The 19536-nt window shown below is 44.9% G+C and overlaps 1 protein-coding gene and 1 long non-coding RNA gene across 2 annotated transcripts; both read left to right on the forward strand.

The window, feature by feature from the left end:
- The first annotated feature begins 917 nt into the window (after positions 1-917).
- LOC120812970 (uncharacterized) lies at positions 918-1919 on the forward strand. Its single transcript, XR_005710787.2, has 2 exons — positions 918-1295; positions 1566-1919. It is a non-coding gene; the product is annotated as an uncharacterized LOC120812970 (long non-coding RNA).
- A 5029-nt stretch (positions 1920-6948) lies between these two features.
- LOC144385315 (uncharacterized) lies at positions 6949-14790 on the forward strand. Its single transcript, XM_078085248.1, has one exon. It carries the CDS (start codon positions 13637-13639, stop codon positions 14162-14164), a length of 528 nt encoding a protein of 175 aa, XP_077941374.1. The 5' UTR covers positions 6949-13636; the 3' UTR covers positions 14165-14790.
- The last annotated feature ends 4746 nt before the right edge of the window (positions 14791-19536 follow it).

Consider the following 19536-nt stretch of genomic DNA (forward strand, 5'->3'; position numbering starts at 1 on the left):
CCCCCCTCTAGCACGTGTTTACCAGACAGTAGGGGCTAAGGGCCCTCTCCTTTTTCCAACACAAAGAGCCGCAGGGTTAAAGCTCAGCCACTGATCCCCTTCCAGCAGCCACCTTCCTTCCTTCTTCCACTTCCCCCTTTCTCATTCTTTTCCACTCCATGCCACACTGCGTTATGCCATTCGCTGCCATTCGATGTCGGTAGATGCAAATAGGTGCCGTTTGCTTGACTCCTGGAAGAGATTTTTCGTTAATAGGCACTTCCCCTTTCCTCTCCTTTCGCAACATATTTCTTTCTATCTTTTTATTTTCTGACATTTTTTGTTATTTGCTCTAGGTTATTTTTATTTCTTTAAACAATAATGTTGGGCTGCACCAAGCACAGGATACAGCAACGATACATTCACAATATGGATGCTCCAATCTACCACTGGTAAATTAGACTAATTTGTGTGTAGCTATATATGTTCTGCTCTGCTGCGGAATTTCAGCACACTGTCCTGTTATTTTTTTATGTTTTTAACAAGTTTAATTCCCATCAATCATGAGGACAGCTGCTACCGTTGTCTTTAAGTAACTGACAGCCACAACAAAACGACAACAACAGTACTCCAGGAACTGCTTGTTTTTGCGAGTGTGAAAGCTGTCATTGGATTCCATTTATTTTTTAAACCAGACCATATGCCATCCAATGAACCAATTTGTTCTCTTGACTTAATTTATTTTATAATATGACCTTCCATCCATTTTGTCCGTGCATTGTGTCAGGAGTGGACAGCACTGTTCCTGTGTGTGTGAGTGTTTTAAATAGAGAATAAAGCTGCAAGCCACAAACAGCTGTTATTAAGCCCCTGCCTCCTGCTGATTTGACAGAGAATTGGTCTATGAACTCAATCTACGAACAATCTACGAACACTCCCTGTCTGAATTGACTTTGATTTTGAAAAGTCGCCCATGTTGTTGTTATTTAGCCTCCCCTTTGCTCTTGTTTATGTAACCAGGGTTTGAAAATGCGTTACTGTTCAATAAGTCGTAACATTGTTCCTGTTTAACCAAGAAAAGAGTTCATCTTTTCCTTAATAGTCAATCTTTGTCATTCCATGCACAGAGATTTATTTAAGTGATCATCTGTCTCTATATAGACGATCTTTGTTTTCTCCGCCGACTGTTTTACTGAAGTAAGTTAAGAGAGCAGAAAACCTATGATTCATCGAAAAATTTGAATATTGAAGCATGAGCCATTCAAAATCGCGAGTTTCGAGGAGGAGGATCAAACCTTTGAACATTTAATATTCTGGTGAGTTGACTGAAGTTCGATGCGTTTACCGTTAGCTGCGTTAGCAAGAATGCTCAACGATATTTTTTATTTTTGTAAAGTTGTCTATTGTATTAAAACCAGTCAGGAAGGGAATTAGAAAAGGTACATTTATGAATGTGTAATGGATATAATTGAATGCCCTGAGCTGCTAATGTTAATTACTTGTTATATTGTGTGTGATGTTTTAGCCATGTGGCTTGCAGGCCTAGTTGGATCGGTAATGAATTGTTGTCCTGCACGTGTGCATAGGTTGTTTTTTTTGGATAGCTCCATGACTGGAACCAGAAGTACTGTCCGGTCTGCCACCACATCTTCATCCATCCACCACCAAGAGGACCCTCACATCGGACGTCACAGTGCGCCTGGAGTCCCTTTGACTTGACTTTGGTTGTGCACAGAAGGGTGGTAGGACACTTTTTTTTTTGGACGATACTCCTTCTTTTATACATTTTTTCCCGATCGAACTTATTCCTGAGATCTCAGAGGTTTTCTTTATTTTTTATATTAACTGCTTGGACATTCTTTTGATGTGTGGAATCGTGCATTTGCTGCAGAAATGATTGTCTAATTGTGTTATAAATAAATCTGTTGTGTTAAGTGTAATTTGGGGTGGACATTTCCTGTTTCCAATTGAATACTCACCAGTCTCCTCATCGAACCTGGATTGAATTTGAATATCCCCCTATATTCTGTATATTCTGCACTGTCTCTAAGCGGCAGTTGCAGGGGAGTGGTTACATTTAGATCAGGTTAATTGGTTATTTATAGACGTACATAATCTTTAACTGTATGATTAACAGGCATTTATACCAAATCAAGTGTACATATCATGATTTATCAGAAGAAACATTTCTCTATAATCTCTAAAGTCCACCAATTTCTTTGCAGCTACATTGAATGGATGTGTTACATTTACCTTACAATGTATTAGGGAAATATTTTTTGGGATTTACCATCAAAGTATTGAAATCCCATTCAAACCTCTCTTCCTTTAGCGAATACACCACAGAGCCACAAACTACATACAGGGGCAAATTGTCTTTCTATCATTCCCAATAATATTTTGACGGGATTTTATTTGCAAACAGCTGGAATCAATTAAATTTAATAAAACCTTTTTTAGGTGTATCTCAGGACTCTCATGCAAGATAATAGTTCACCTTGGGTCCTGCTAATCGGAATAATGGTCTTGTTTGCTGCATATGTCTGTAAACTGAGTGTAAATGTGTCTAGCTGTTGTGTTTTGCCCTGCAACGCATCATGTGATAATAGACCTGGCAGCAAACTGGCCAAAGGGGGAAGGCATAAGAGGGTTTTGGATAGGAGGGGGAGTAGACGTTGATGGGCACCGTGTGTGTGCGCGTGGCATCTCCATATTCCGTGGATGCATATACATGTTTATGTGGAGTTTGTCCCTCGTTGTGTGTGTTTGTGTCTGTGTGAGACTAGGCTCCTCGGTTACCAGGGAAATGGATGTGTTGGCCTCATCAGAGAGTCTCCAGCTGGTGGAGAGGCTTCGGAAGCGGCGCCTTGGCAGCCGCACGGTCAGGGGGGAGTTTGCATCTGTGCTGCCTTGGCACTGAACTGGATTGTGATTGTGGTGTATGGAGTGTGTGAATAGGGGTTTGTGCATTGAAGGTTGAGGGAGGCTAAGGTCCAACCCCTTTCACCTCTTAACAACCCCTCACCTTGCACGCGCGTACAGACAACAACCACGCACACACCGGCACACACACATTTCTCCTTCTCATTGGCATTATTTACACATTAAGTGCTAAAGATACAACGTTATCATTTATTTGAAAATGTGTCCTCCCCACCAGATATAATTCAAATACTCTCCTTTGCAGGAATGACATGGTCGTGTGGTGGTTAACACTGTTGCCCGTAAATTGACCATAGACAAACTAAAAGAAGCTATCTGACAGAAGTATTATAGTGTTCACATTGTGAATGCTAATTTGTAGTAACCCTCTCCTGAAGTGTTGAGAGATAGACAGTCAACGCACTGTATAGTAGAACATCTGTTTGAGTCTGATAGACTGGCCACGGGAGAAGTCGCTACTTCGCCTGGCGATCACTACAAAATCTTTTTCATAGGGGCAGAGACTACTTTTACTATTGCAAATTGTAACTTCCATTTACACTTGCTTGGTTGTCCCGTGGCATTACCAATTTAGTGTGGATTTTATCATAATCGGATACAGATAGAGACAATGATATATACAGTACAAAGACACTTCTCTTCACATTTCCTCTGTTACCTCTTAATCCCGTCTCCACCCCACCCCTCCGCCACTCTCCTTCTACTCCTCCTCTAAATCTGGCCTCCCCCTCTATTTTTCCCACCTCATTTTTCTCCCCTCTGCACTATTATTCACTCTTTCTACTCAACCTCATTATCCCTCTTTCCCCTTTGTCCACTGCTCTCTCCTTCCGCACTTTGGGCCTCCTCTCCTTGAAAGTGTCCCTTCTGTCCTCCTATCTATCTATCTATCCATCCATGTATTTATCTTCAGTTTGCAGTCTATTTCGATCCTACACACACACACACACACACACACACACACACACACACTGTATTCATTTAAATCAAGCGTCTTATTCCTTGCTCATTCATCTCCGTCCCAGCTGTTTTCATATGCCAGCGACCGTCATTAATATGTTTTTCCTGCCACATGTGCTGTGGATTATGGAGACTAACGACAGCGATAATATTTTAGTCAGGCTAGACAGCCTTGGTGGTTTGGATGGGGCCCACATGATCACAGGCACCGTTTGAAACTCAAGCCACTGGGAAATGAACTTTGACGTGACTTCAGACCCCAGATATTCTTTGAGAATAGAGTTCACACTGTTGTTTGGGGAGTGCCTGAGACACAGCGGTCTAAGTGGCTCGAGTTATCATTATCTCCTCTCCTTGTGTTTCTGCCTCTGATAGCTTTGCACAACGGTTATATACTCCCTTTCTCAGGTTAAAAAGGGAATAGTCAGTTGTTACTGATCAATTAAAACTACTAATCTAATAAACATTATATATATACATATAGTTTACTAAATCAATAGATTTAGATATAGTAAACTACAGCTGATTCCAATGCAAGATTTGGGAAAATTGTATTGTCTTTTTTTCAAGACTAGCAGCATTCTAGTCGGAGGAGCCATTGACCCAAACCTCACTGCGTAAAGGACAAAACTGTTGTCTTGATGTTGAACATCTGCAGTAAGTATAACGATACATTGAGATATTCATTTTTTGGTAATCCAACGAATATGTCACAGAAACCTGTTCGAGTGGATTAAATATTTGAAAAATGCAAAGTACCTGATGAATACATTTTTGCAGCAGTCCGAATCCACTGCCTGTAAGGTGTATAGCAGTCATTACCTCGCTGCTTATTATAGTATTGTAAGGTATTGGAAGATTGCAAGGTAAACTGTAGAGAGCAGCTTCCTTTTATATGTTTTTCTTTGTCGCTAAACACTTCCAACCCTCAGAGGTTGTGGCACAACCTCTTCTGGTTTTAATATATTATAGAAAAAATGTATTTTGCCAAACTACAGTATATCTTGCTTTTAGGGCAGCCTGTTAACTCAGCACATGACTTAAAGAATTTGTAATTTGAAATTTGTTATAAATTTGTTTATAGCTATCTATTTTTTGCAGAAAGACAAACACACATAGGCTGCTATAGAAGGCTGCTATGCAGGCTGTTATTTAAAATAAATCTAAATCGATGTTTTAACCTTTACTGTCCATTGAGTTTTTTAGTTTCATTGAATCTGATTCAAATGATAATTTGGGATTTTTCCTCCAATGGCCCCTTCAATTGCCTACCTTAAGGATAAATCAAAATTGGAATGCATCCTTCACTGTAAAGCTTCAAGTGGCCTTTGACCACTCACGCCTGAAGCTGATTTATGTGAAAGCAGACAATGCTATATTTCACATGTGCGTCCACATGATTGTTTCCCATGGCGAACCTTTATGTTATATTTGAAAGTGAGCTTATATACTGTGCAGCAATCTGTGTGTACTGTGTGTGTGTGTGTGTGTGTGTGTGTTGACTGGTTGGGGAAAGAGTTTCTGGTGCTTCACTTCCATGTTCGACAGCATGTTTGCGCGTCTCAGCTCAGAGCGTCTCTCAGCCTAATCCGTCCTTATCTCCCAGCGCGACAACACAACAAGAGGATCTCTAAAGAAGACATTTCTCTTTTTCCGCGGCGCTGAGCGCTCCAGCGATGCTGTTTAAGCGCCGCCTGCTTGTGCGCTATGTCTTTTCTCTTCTTACAAGATTCATTTGGTTTGAGCGTGCACTCACACCTGCGCATGAGTGCCTTTAACTCAGCGAGAAGAACAAGTGTGTGTGTGCTTTTGTCTGAACTTGTGCATTCCAGCTCAGGAAGCGAGTGCTGTTGTCATTCCAAAGCACCTCCAACATCAAACTCAGACTAAAGGTTGTCTGCAAGTCTTGACATTAGATAAATGCCTGGTCGGGTTGTACATACAGCTTTACCAATTCTCCAATAGGTCTCCCGGTCTCTCTCTCCCCCTCTATCTGCCAGCCTCTCTTTCTCTCTCCATCCAGGCTGATCTAATGACTCATAGGAATGCATCGAGCTGCTTGTCAGAGATCAATCATCTTCGTCAGGTCGTTCTACCGATTGTTTGAATAGCGGGCCATTAGAGAGGAGCTGTTTGGAGGTGTTTTGTGAACCTAAGCGGCTGCAAAGGTCAGCTGGAGAGAGAGAGAAAGAGGGAGGCCAGGACTGAGTGAGAAACATACAAAGAGAGAAGTGTGTGAGTGTGTGCGGGGCCGCTACGACAGCAGGAGGACGAGAGGCAACAGACAGGTGGAGGTATGCGGAGATAGAAAGACAGGCCTTGTCAGCCCCGTTGCGTGACTCTCACTGCCCTTTGTTAGTATGAATCCTTAAACAGCTAGCTGCAAGTGCAAAACCTGAGATTATTAATTCCCACGCACCGCCTGACATCCAGGCCTGATCTGAAATATGCATGTCAGAGAGTAGAAGAGAGATGGGTGGGTGCTGGAGGGGGGGTGGGATGAGAAGATAGAGCGGGTGGGAAGCGGGGAGACCAAAAAAGGGCCAATACCGGAATGGTGGCTGCCTTTTGGAAGTGGCGACAGATTCTGTTTAATGTGGCCTGTCTGTAGCCATCTAATGAGGGAACCCACCTGTGATTTTGCTTAGCGCCATGAGAGAAACCCCTGGCCGCAAACTGCTAACACAAGGTGCCGTCAACTTTTTCAAAGGTCCTTCCTCCTGAAACTGCCACGTCTTGTCTTTTGAAATGAAGTTCCGAGACGGTGTAATTTAAAGATCTTCAGTCGCTGGATATAAGACATTTTCCTCCTTTTTTTTTTTTTGGTTTCCAAAGAGATTGGGCGCGTGTAATTGTGTCTGTGTGTGTGTGTTTGTCTCTCGCTCTCTCTGCGTGTGTGACACCTTCTTTCCTTTGAAAAACAAGAAGAAGAAAAAACAGACTGGGATTTCAGCAGAAACAACAATTGATGATTAAAAGTTTTATTGCCAAGCTGTCTGCAGAGGTACAATCATAATGCTGAGGTCATTTGAACAGCAGAAAAGTTTGCTGCTCATCAGTACCGTGGCTTCAGGAAGTAAAGCGCTGTGGCATCTCATTTTAAAACAGGGGGAGGTGAGCGAAGCCGACACCAGACATAAAACCCAGATTTTATTTGTCGAGGGGGTTTCGTCTTCTGAACCTGCCGCTTTTACAGTAATCTGACCGCTGCGGTTGAAGTTGTGTTCATAAATGGGACCTGATTTAAGGCGGTTGCGTCTTGCCAGTAATTGCCGGTGTGGTGGGGACCTTTGTTGCAGACTCCTCTTATCAAAAACCTTCAGAGGGGAAAGCTGAATTAAAATCAGCTGTTTAGCGGATAATGTAAAGGCGGGTTTCCGTTACGAGGATACGGGTGTGATGAATAGTTTCAAACAAGAAGAAAGTGCAAAAAAAATGGAGAAAATCTCCTGCCCCACATAACTGCACACGACAGCCATCAAACTCAAGGCCCAAAAGTCATCATCCTTTTTTGTGGAATATGATAACAAAAAGACATGATAAATATACAGAAAGGCAATTATCTTATTTCCTCCAGCTGCTAGTTTATATTCTTGATGCTACTTTAATCTACTTTTTTTTGTTTATTCATTTTTCTCCCTCCTTTTTCATTTTTTGGTTGTTCCTTTCCCAGATCTCACAAAGCGGTCGGAGAGGAAAAGTAGGGCGCTCCCTTTGCAACCCAAGACTACGTCTCTTCATAAGGCACTGAATTATTTTGTTTTAAAAACAAACAAACAAAAAAAACGACTTTCAACCCGGGGAAGAATATTTAATTGTTTTTTGATTACTTAGGAATGGGCCATGGGAATAGGCCTTTGTAAATATTTAAACAGATTCAGCGTGATGCCATGATTTCCATTCTGCCATTAATGCTTTTACATGATTGTTGCAGTCGTCTGGGTTTGACATCCACAGTGAAAATGCTTTACTGATAATAAAGAAGACAAAATAATACAAAGAATTATTTTAATTTTTTATTCTGTGTGAGTTCAGGCGAAGGCAGTGGAATTACGTTCAGCAGTGAAGCTGCTGCACTCCAACAGTCAGCAGGAATCTCCACACAGCCAACGTGTCGAGTCCTGCAATTCTACTGCTTGCCAACAGGTGGCAGTGGCAGCAGGCAGCAGCGAACAGAAGGCTGTCACTCAGTGATTATAATTCATGATCCATTTCTATTATAGGTGGGGTGTACGGAGAGTTACAGTAATAATTATCTGTGTTAAGTGTTTCCAAGGCAACGAACATGGCTCCCCACCCCACTTTTATGTGGAGAGAAGGAATGTTTTTTTGTGTGTGTCTTTGTGTGTGTGTGTGTGAGTGCATTGCTCAACATGGTGAAATGAGGGAAGCATGGGGCCTTGCTACTGAGCTTAGAATCAGAGCCACACGCACACACACACATACACACACTCACTCACTCAGACACACAGACATAGTGACTTTGAATCATTCTCTCCCACGGCTTTTCTGTTCCTCAATAAATAAATAACCAGGAATGAAGACATCAAATTAAAAGTGAACAATATTGGAATTCTAATATTACTTCAAATCTAATAGATTTGTGCGATCGGAGGACAGCAGTATCTAAAGACATTTACTGTAAGGTCAGCTTTTTTTGCCATGTCTAACTCACCCTGCCTCTGCTCCTTGAAGGATAAATCCTGGTGGGTTTTTTCCTTCTTTTTTATGTGTCGGGGTCTATGACTCTTAAATGAGGGATTATGTTATTTCCTTAACAGAGCCTAAGGAACTTCCATTTGAATCTACATCTCTCTTAAATATATGCATTGATTCCCTTAAAAGTGTCATGCGCAATTACTAATTACAATGCTACTGCTAAAATGCAGGAAAGTTAGTTAGAGGACACATTGTTAAAGTTTTTAAATCTCGTTTTGTAAAGAGCCCGGAAAAGGGATACATGGGTATGACTTTCAGCCCCATGTGCATACCATGTGTGAAAAGATTTGCATAATGTACCGTACGCTCAGTGGGCGAACGCAGAGAAGACTATACGAGTTAAATTGAGAATATGAGTCCTATGAAAGGGTCCATTTACCTGCCACTACACTTGCCAAAGTTCAGCCTCGGGTAACAGGGCTCTGCTTGTCTTCATGTCATCATCAACCTTTTTTAGCACAGGATAGGCTTCTATATAGTAAATCACTCAGACACAGGTGACTTACCTTTATTTTTAATGTTATATAAATCATTAGGTGCTAAAGGCTGTGAGATAGCTTTTCGCCTCTTAAATCTGACACCGCTGCTGTCGTCCCCCATCTTCCCTCTCTTTGTTAGCCTCATGGTGTCTTCACACCAAATGCTCGATTGCCCTAAACGTGCCGTGTACTCTCGGGCGAACATTTCTGGTCTCACGTCGGACAACCAAACTGTGAACACAAAAAAATGTCAAGCTACATTCACAAAACCTCTGCAAAATCAAACTTTCACATCAAAACAGTTCAATCTGTGCTCAAAACGGAACTATCTTGTCAAATCGTGCCCCGAGTCAATCAAAATTAAAAACACTACTGAACAGTCACCAAACACTACTAGAAAAATAGAACACACAATGCTCAGGAGAAGCTGGAGAAATAAAGGTTTATTGTTCACCGTAGGCTAAATGCATGTTGCAAAACTGTGCATTTAGCACTTGTACAAAAAGACAAAACAGAAATCTTGTGCATTTACACGTAGCAATTGTAAACACCGTTGTGCTTTGGTACAAAATAGCAAAACTAAAAACACCAGTGTCACAAGTTATCCTCTGGACAGCGGAGCTAATGTCAGTCAATTGAAGTATTGTAGACTAGCAATGGCTCATAATTACATCACGTTGTCATCCTTCCAGCCCAGTAATATGGGAATATTATATTTTCAATACATCACATACATACAATACATTTTCCATAACAAAACTGCGTTGTCAATTAGGTATTAAGGTAAACATTTTCTCCTGGATGAACTTTGCTTTCGGGATATCACAGACACAATTTTAATCAAAGTATGCATGACTTTGTGTAGTAAGGAAGTTATGGTGGATCAGCAATGATGAAAATCTAACAACATAAACTAAGATTAACATTCTATAGTTTAGAAAGTGTGATGTTTCTTGAATAACTGACCCCTTTGCTCCTACCAACCTCAGAAACGGTGAAGGGAAGTTCCATTTGAAGCGCACCATACCAGGTGTTTTTGTGTTCTGGACATGTTTATTTAGCTGCTACCTGTATAAGAACTCTAGTTATTGTAAACCCAACCATGCATGATGATTTACCTAAACCGTGGCTTCTAAATCTGACTTTCATTATTTAACCCCAAGAAGATGTTCGATCAGGGATGTTCAGCTGTCAGCTTTATAATATCTATCGACAGAGGCGTGCCGACGTTAGCCCACTGAATAGGAATCCGTCGTGCTGATGTGGGTGCACAAATACGTACAAAAGTGCCTAGCAATACGATTAACACCTCTTACTTTGCAGATGATCACAATTGTATATCATTCATGGTCATCTGTAAATGAACATCCTTCTTAACTGGCTGACCTGCTTTTGAGAATACAAAAAAGAACCACGTCAAACTCATACAGAACAGCATTCTCTGAGCTACACTTCCACCTTGACAGATCAGTCAAACACGGGACAACAGAACGTAGATTTGTGTTTTCAGTGTGTCCTTTAAATTGTCTTGCTGCCTTAGTTCGATTTTTGCTCTGCACCGCTACAACACACACATTTCATATTTTAATTTGTTTACAACTTCCTTTTGTGAAATCATCCTATAGTGTGTCGCCCTTTTTTCTAATAGCCACTCAAGTCAATCAACATATAACAATAACAAGCAAAGCTAATCTGTTGGTCTTATTAACACAGCTGTAGGTTAACCCGATCTAGGTCTAGGAATTCATTTCATTTGAAAAGTTCCATAAAATGGTGTTGGGAATGGCCTCACATGGGGCACCATTTTGTTGGGCACGGTGTAGGGTTAGTGTGTTGGTTAATAATTAGTGTCAAGTTAAATCATTGACATCAATAGAATTAATAATAATCACTAAGACAATTCACCAAATAAATAAATAACGGGACACCACCCTAAAAAGGGACTAATGACCAAACTATAAATCAAGTCTCATAATTGATATTCACTCATTAAGAGCAAAAAATTGAAGGTTTGAGTTTGTACGCTGACTAACAATCTCTTGTTAAACAATACAGTAAACATCAAACAAAAATGAAAGCTGCAAGCAGCGATGGCCGGGTCCTCACTACTCTGCATGTCGGGGCACTGGCCGGACGGCTAGAAACACAGCCAAGAACTCCTGCGGCCGTCGGACAGTATAGGGAACCATAGGGAACATTACATTACATGTCATTTAGCTGACGCTTTTATCCAAAGCGACTTACAATAAGTGCATTTAACCATACGGTACAAACTCGGAAGAACAAGAAACAAGAAAGTGCAATTTCCTCAAATAAGCCAATCTACAGTTTGCTATAGATAAGTGGCGTTAAGTACAATTTAAGTGCTACAATTTGTTAGTCTTTTAGTCGAGGTAGAGTCTGAAGAGGTGTGGTTTAGTTTGCGGCGGAAGATGTGAAGGCTCTCTGCGGTCCTGGTGTCTTCTGAGAGCTCGATCCACCATTTCGGAGCAAGGACAGAAAAGAGTCATGATCTAGTCGAGTGTTTTGCTCTCAGTGACAAGCAAGCAAACAAGCAGTTTTGCAGAGCGGAGAGTGCGGGTCGGGAAGTAGGGTTTGACCATGTCCTGGATGTAAGCTGGACCCGATTCATTCTCAGCATGTTACGCGAGCACCAATGTTTTGAACTGGATGCAGGCAGCCACTGGTAGCCAGTCAAGAGAGTGGAGGAGTGGAGTAGTGTGGGAGAATTGCGGAAGGTCAAAGACCAGTCAAGCTGCTGCATTCTGGATGAGCTGCAGAGGTCGAATGACGGTAGCAGGGAGACCTGCAGGAGTGAGTTGCAGTAGTCCAGGCGGGAGATGACAAGAGCCTGAATCAGTACCTGTCCTGTCTTCCGAGTGGGAAGGGGACGTATTCTCCTGATATTGTAGAGCGTGTATCTACAGGATTGTGTTGTCGCAGTGATGTTGGGAGTCAGGGAGAGTTGGCTGTCGAGTGTCACGCCGAGGTTCCTAGCAGTCAAAGTGGGCGTTAACACAGAGTTGCCAAAGTTGACCGTCAAGTCCTGGGTCGGAGAATCTTTTCCCGGAAAGATAAGTAGTTCAGTCTTGTCGGGGGTTGATTTTCAGATGGTGAGCGGACATCCACTGAGAGATGTCAGTCAGACAGATGTAGCAGGATGACTGCTCTTCGCCCATTTGTGGTCTTGTCCCTTTAATTGTCTGCCACATAAGAAGGGATCGGTAGATCTGCGCTCTCTCGCTCTCTGGCGACGGGTGCGTACTTTCTGCTTCCGGGTTGCCTGGCTGCAGATTTTGCAGACGCTCTTTGGTGTGGCGCAAAATTGTGTTCCTCCGCGCAGGCGCTGGCAGGTTGGATGGCGTGTGTCGGCTAGCTTCCCTTTCGGTGCCGGAGCAATGTTACGCTGAGGGCTCGGCTACCCCGAACCGTACTGTTTTCGGACTGCTGCTGCTTTTTATGGGGATAAAACAACCCGCTTTTTACGGGGATGGAAGTCCCTATGCCAACACCTAATATCCCTTATTTTATTTTGTTTTGTTACCTGAAACAACAGGAGGTGGATGACAAGGGAGACTTTTCTTGATTATTTTTGTAATTATTTCGATCATCCAATTGATTAGTTTTCTTGAGTTTAATATTTTGTTATTCTTTTTGGAACTTGTAATTCTTTATAGTGTTTGAATATATTGTCGGTCTCCCCTTTACTGTCCCCCTTTGTGATTCCAGGTGCTGAGGGCCTTACTGGTGAACCCTTTTTGGTGATGGTGTCCCCTCGTGTGTAGTGTCTTATTCACTCCCTTTTTGCTTTACTCTTGTGTGTGCTTGGAGTGTTAAGTTTATACCTTCACCCCTCCCCCTCACTCACCTTAAGCAAGGTCCCGGCCCTGGAAAACACTGTAACCTTTTTTTTTATAGATTTTAATTGTTTTAATTGTGGCTGAAATAAACTTTGTATATTTCTTTTGGAAACATGTCTCCCGCCTGCTCAGTATAACGAAGTTGTGTTGTCCTTTACTTAAATTTAGTAAGTTACTTTATTAATAGATTTTGTTCTTTTTCCCTGGGTTATCTCCCGGGGTGGCGTTGCTGGTTTCCTTTTTCCTCATTTAAAATACAAACGATCGGGACAGTCTTCCCCGCCTCGCGCTTGCCACACAGGCAGAGATCCGTGCCGCCACCTGAGTGTCCGAGTGAGGGAAGGAGAGAAATAGTTGGGTGTCATTGGCATAGCTGTGGTAGGAGAAGCCATGCGAGCGATTGACAGCGCTGAGAGAGTTGCTGTAGAGCGATAAGAGGAGGGGACCCAGGACGGAACCCTGACAACTCCAGTAGTAAAAGGACAAGCTTCCCCGGTAGGTGCGGCCGTCGAGGTAGGACGAGAGAAGGGAGAGAGATCCGGCGACAGAGTCTGGCAGAGAAGCTGGAGCCGGACGCGTGTTGGACAAAACTGCGCAATAAACACTGTCCAAACGTATCCGCTGTACTCTCCTTATTCCGCGTTCCCCCCAAGGACTGCACGCCACAGTGGCACCCAACGTGGCTGGGGGGAGGAGATGACGGATATCGGACACCAGCAGGGGATGCCGGCCCGACTGCTTGTGACGCTCGGCCAGTTGATCGGGGCGGCCATCCAGAGGGAGCAGGCAGAGGCCAACCGACAGCTCCTGGGTGCGCTCCAGGCCCAGGCGCTGGAACAGCTTGCGGCCGCCCCACCGACGCGGGGTCCCGCGGCGCTCACCAGCCTCACGCTCCACCGAATGGCGGAGGGGGACGATGGGCAGACGTTTATGGAGGCCTTCGATGCGACGGCGGAGGCATGCGGCTGGCCGGCGGGGGACTGGCCGGTCCGGCTTTTGCCTCTCCTGGCCGGAGAGGCGCAGATTGGGGCCCTGGTGCTGCCACCGGCGGCGCGGCGCGACTACGCCAACATTAAAAGGGCCGTTGTGGACAGACTGGGGCTGTCTCCAGAAGACCACCGCCGGCGATTCCGCAGGGCAAGGCTTACGCGTACGGCCAGCGGCAAAAAGATGCCGCCACGAGGTTGCTGCAGCCGGACGGCGCTGGAGGGGTCCGAGGGGTGATGGCGCAGGTGGTGCTGGAGCAGTTCGGGGAAGGGCTCCCGGCCCGGACGGCAGAGTGGATTCGGTACCACCGCCTGACGACCCTGGCGGAGGACCACTTGGCGGTGCATCCCAGCGGGCAGGGGGACCGGGAGAGTCCGCCACCGCGGACGGAGGAGCAACCCAGACTGGCTCCGCGGCAGGCGCCCTGTTCCCCGGCCCGCGACCCACCGGCCCCGGAGAACCCAGGCACCCTTCCCAACCCACAGAGAGGGTCTCAAGCACCGGTGCAAGTGTTGGAGGTGCGGGCGGCTCGGTCACCTCCGGAGAGAATTTTGGCATGTTATGCAATTCATCCCCAAAACACAGCTGTTGCTTGCCAGATGCAATCAAATGGACGGTAATAAAATGCCATGATGCCATCACAATGCGTAATGATGCGAAATAGATGATCTTGCGCTCTTAAAAGATACTTTATTGATCCCTCAAGAGGGAAATTTTGGTATCACAGCAGCCTGTACAGGGAGGAAAATAGAATAAAAATATACACATTGTATACAATATAATAAGATATAAATATTAAATTATTAAATTAAATAAACTAAAACTGAAACAAAAGAATAACCTTCCAAAAGAGACAATAATAATAATTTGTAAAAGGAGAAGAGGAAAGAGCAGCAACATCACAGCAGTACAGAGTTGTTATTGTCATTATTTAGCCAGGGATGATTTTGTCAGGTTGGGACATGGCTGGACCAAACGCAGAACAGACAGACACAGCCGTCAGGAGGTGAGTGAATTAGTCACTTTATTAAACGACACGACTGTGGAGGTGCAGCAGGAGCGGGCGTGAGGAGTGCAGGTGAAGGAGGGGGTCCCGGATGATGATCTCCTCGACAGTGCGCGGTGCCCAGTGGTCCTCCCACGTGCAGTAACAGACAGGTGTCACTGTAACCAAGGAGGTGAGACAAGAGGTAAGTAACGGGATTTACACTGAATGAAAAGAGAACAACAGCCGGCTCTCGGCTTGACTGGGTGCTGGTCACTGAGACTCGCGAAGACTGAGGTCGACATACGTGACGTGAGTAGCGATCCGACGTCGGCAGGTTGTCAGGCTCTCCCTCTTATCCCCTGGTGATTGTGGCTCCGGTGCAGGTGCGTGATTGCAGAGCTGAGACAGGTGCGTGCGAGGCCAACCTCTCCCAGATCCACCAGAGCGAGACCTAAACCAGCCTTTACCTGGGTCCAGAGGGGGGGACTCTGACAGATTTATTGTAAAGTGTTATTGCACTGGACAGGAATGATCTCCTGTATCGGTCCTTGTGACCGCGGAGCTGAAGGAGTCTGTTGGAGAACGTGCTCCGCTGTCCCTGTAGCAGGTGGTGGAGGGGGTGGTCAGGATTATCCAATATGGATAACAGTTTCTTTAGTGACCTCCCCTCCAACACCTTTTCCAAGCTGTCCTGTTTGCAGCCAATGATGGAGCGGCCTTCTTAACAAGTTTGTTAAGTCTGTTGGTGTCACCGGCTCCAATGCTGCTCCCCCAGCAGACCACGGCGAAGTACAAAGCACTGGCCACAACCGACTGATAGAACATCTCCAACATCTTGCTGCACACATGGAAGGATCGAAGCTTCCTCAGGAAAAAGAGTCGACTCATCCCCTTCCTGTAGACGGCGTTGATGTTGGTCTTCCAGTTCAGTCTGTTGTCGATGGAGACACCCAGGTACTTGTAGTCCTCGACCATGGCCCCCAGCAGTGGTTGGATGTTGTTGAAGGCACTGGAGAAATCAAAGAAAGTTATTCTCACAGAGCCACCCTTTCCATCCTGGTGCGACTGAGCTCGTTGCAGCAGGTAGATGATGGCGTCATCCACTCCCACACGAGGCTGGTATGCAAACTGCAGCGGGTCAAGTGAAGATTTCACCTGCAGCCTGAGGCGGGCCAAGACCAGGCTCTCCAGCACCTTCATCACATGGGATGTGAGGGAGACCGGTCGATAGTCATTAAGGCCAGATGGAGTTGTCTTCTTGGGGACCGGAACCAGGCACAACGTCTTCCACAGCACCGGGACCTTCTGCTGCTTCAGGCTCAGGTTGAAGAGGGGTTGAAGGACCTCAGCCAGCTGGAAAGCACAGGTCTTCAGGACCCTGGGGCTGATGCCATCAGGTCCTGCAGCCTTGCGTTGGTGGAGTCTCCTCAACTGTCTCCAAACCTAGTCAGTCGTCACCGAGAGGGGTCGGAGGGGGGTCACGGCATCAGTTGGGGAAGGGCCCTTTGAAGTGGAAGAAGATGTGGCAAATAGAAGGATTCGCGCTGTAGTGCAGCGCTGCCTCGACTGCACTGGAGGGAGGTTATTGTATACTCCTGAAAAGGTGTGCAAAATCATGCTGGCGTGTGCTGTGCTACATAATGTGGCACAGCTTCGACCCCCTGATGCCGATGTTGGCCCAGACCCTGTCCCCGATCCCCAATCATTGCCGCCAGTCTCTCATCAAGAGGGGACAGCTCAGGTGACCCCTTTCCCCCACCCGTGGGAGACACACTTCGGCAATGGCGCTAAACGCTTTTTTGCATCCACTTTAATGTCAGACCATTTTTTTATTTATTTCGGCCACAGGCCCGAGGTTGTGAGGCTACAGCGTTCACGGCCTCTGCAACCATTTGCCACTCAAGTGCCGTTTTGGCATTAGTAATGCCCATACTGTGCCCTCCAAAAAGCATTTGACTTCTCCTCCTTTCCACCTCGCCAATGATAATTTCGATTTCACACTGAGTGAAGTTACGTATCTTCGTTTTCCTCTGTGTTTGTCATGATTTCGCAATCGATGAATATTCATTTGTGGGCGTTCCACAGACTATATATGGGCAACTATGGGCGTGACACGAAGCCGCAAAAACTGCGCTGCCTTTAGATTGATTGTGATTTATTAAGGGAAAACTGCGTAGGACGTGCGTGCGCACGGTTTTATAAGTCTGAATATTTCTGTGCGTACGCACGTCCTATGTTTCAAACGTACGCCACTTCTGGCGCAAATCCTACGCAAGGTTTTATAAATGAGACTCCTGGTGGTTAACTTTGTCAAATGGAGCAGAGAGGTCTGCCGCAGACGGATGAGGGCAGAGGAGAGAGGCGGATCCAGCAGTATGAAGTTGCTCTGAGACAGCAAGGAGAGCAGTGTCTGTGGAATGGTCTGCCTTGAAGCCTGACTGGTGGGGGTCAAGGAGGTTGTTACGGTGGAGATAGGAGGAGAGTTGGTTAAAGATCTCATGTTCAAGAGTTTTGGACAAAAAGGGAAAAAGAGAGACCGGTCTATAGTTGTTTTCTTTAGAAGGGTTGAGGGTAGGTTTCTTCAGGAGTGGGTTAACTCTTGCCTCCTTCAGAGAATTGGGAAAACAGCCAGATAACAGAGCATTGTTGATGACAGGTGAGGAAAGGAAGAAGGTCAGGACCGATAGATTGGTGGTGTATTATACATTGTACATTCTGTACACATGGCATCCATTGTAGTCTGTCCATCCCGGGAGTAGGATCCCTCCTCTGACGTTCTCCCTAAGGTTTCTTGCCTTTTTTCCCTCTTGTAAGGGTTTTTTCATTTTTGGGGGAGTTTTTCCTGTGCCGATGGTGGGTTTCGGGGCAGAGGATGTTGTATGTGTACAGACTGTAAAGCCCTCTGAGGCAAATTTGTAATGTGCGATTATGGGCTATACAAAATAAAATTACTTGACTTGACTTGACTTGGTCGGACGAGCAGAGGTTACTAGGGTAAGAATTTGGTTAGGAGACTGGGGTGAAGCAGGAATGTGAGGACGATAGAGGTAAAGTTGATGGGACACGAGTAGTAGGAGGTGGGTTTGAGAAAGAGGAGCATATGTTGGCTATTTTTTTGGTAAAGTAGTTGACAAAGTCTCCTGGAAGAAGGGTGGAGGAGGGAGGAGGACCAGGGTGTTCTAGCTTTTGGCAGCAGAGATAAACAACCCAGTCTGACAGCAAAATGTGTAATAGCTACGTTGGTCCTCAAGGAAAAACTTAATATTGTCACAATTTGCCCCCAAAATTGTGACAATACTACGTTTTATTTGGCCTATTCATATACATTGCCTTGCAACTAGGTCATGTCACTATCAAGTTTCCCTCAGCTAAAAAAGAAAATGGCGGACTGTCGGCCTATTATCTGTGAAAAACACAATATTTTAAGAAAGCATCAGCATTTCGATGGCATTTCTAGCGAGAAGTATGTGTTATTTTCATAATCTTCTATCAGAGAATGTAAAAGACCTTCCATTTATTAGTTTCTATGAAGATTTTAGCGTCTCTTAGGAAAGTGTGGGAATGTAACGCTTTTTACTGTTATGGTGGTTGCTATACTGCGGCCGCATTTCAAAATGAAATGTGCCTCTATTTAAGGTGTTACGGTAAAAGGGCTTATAGTGCGTTCACACGAAAAGCGAAGCAAATTATTCGCGCAAGTAGATTCCATGTAAAGTCAATGCACCGACGCCTCTGGTCGCGAATGAGGCAAATTTTAAACGGGTGACGCGACTCCTGGGATGCGAAAAAGCGAAACGAATAAATCGCTCTTTCGCTTGAAAAGTTGAACTATTCACCCGACGCTGTATAGCGAAACCCAATCAGCGTTGAGATACGTCATCACCGCCGTCCTGCTGCCAAAGCGTGAATACACTTTTAAACGGCTGCTCACCGGAGACACACACAGCTGAGACTGAACGCCTGTAAGTTAGTTGTGTCTAACCGATCCGACAGGTCATCAGACCGGCTACTGGTCCGCCTGAAGCAGCGCTGGAAGCCGCAGTCATCCAGACACACTTCCTGGAGGAGTCGGTGAAAATGAAAATGTGTGAAACGGATGATGTCATGAACCCGAACACGAAGACCGTTTGCGGTTTCGACCTTTGTTTAATTCACACAACAAATAAAGAGCAGAAATAGTTGTTATTTATTGCCATGGTGGATAGCAGAAACGACTTCTGTCTCTACGGAGACACGTAACGGTGATAAGCCCCCTTCGCTTTAGGAGCGAGTGCACCATTAAAGGCACTAATTTCAGCAGGATTTGCCATGGACCTGGTGGGGCCGTTAACGAAGAGCAACCAAGGGCACCACTATATCCTGGGCCCGGTTTTTCAAAAGTAATCCACTAGGATTTTGGATAACGGATTGGATCAAATCTCGAAAATGGATTTTTCAAAAGAAAAAACGGATTACATAATCGGATTAATCAGATCACGTAATCCAATGTTGGTTTTGATCCGGATCAAACCTTTAGTTTGGGTTTTTTAGAACTTTTTTGTAGGATTTGGATCACTTTGATCCAAAAAATCTGGATTAAACTGATCATCAGAAGGGTGGATTCAGCATGAATTTCATGCCC

Source organism: Gasterosteus aculeatus, chromosome 12 (genome assembly GCF_964276395.1).
Source record: "Gasterosteus aculeatus chromosome 12, fGasAcu3.hap1.1, whole genome shotgun sequence".
Lineage (NCBI taxonomy): Eukaryota > Metazoa > Chordata > Actinopteri > Perciformes > Gasterosteidae > Gasterosteus > Gasterosteus aculeatus.

What these genes read in the sequence shown, in the direction of transcription:
- LOC144385315 (XM_078085248.1), top strand. Translation starts at nt 13,637, where the DNA reads ATGACGGATATCGGACACCAGCAGGGGATGCCGGCCCGACTGCTTGTG.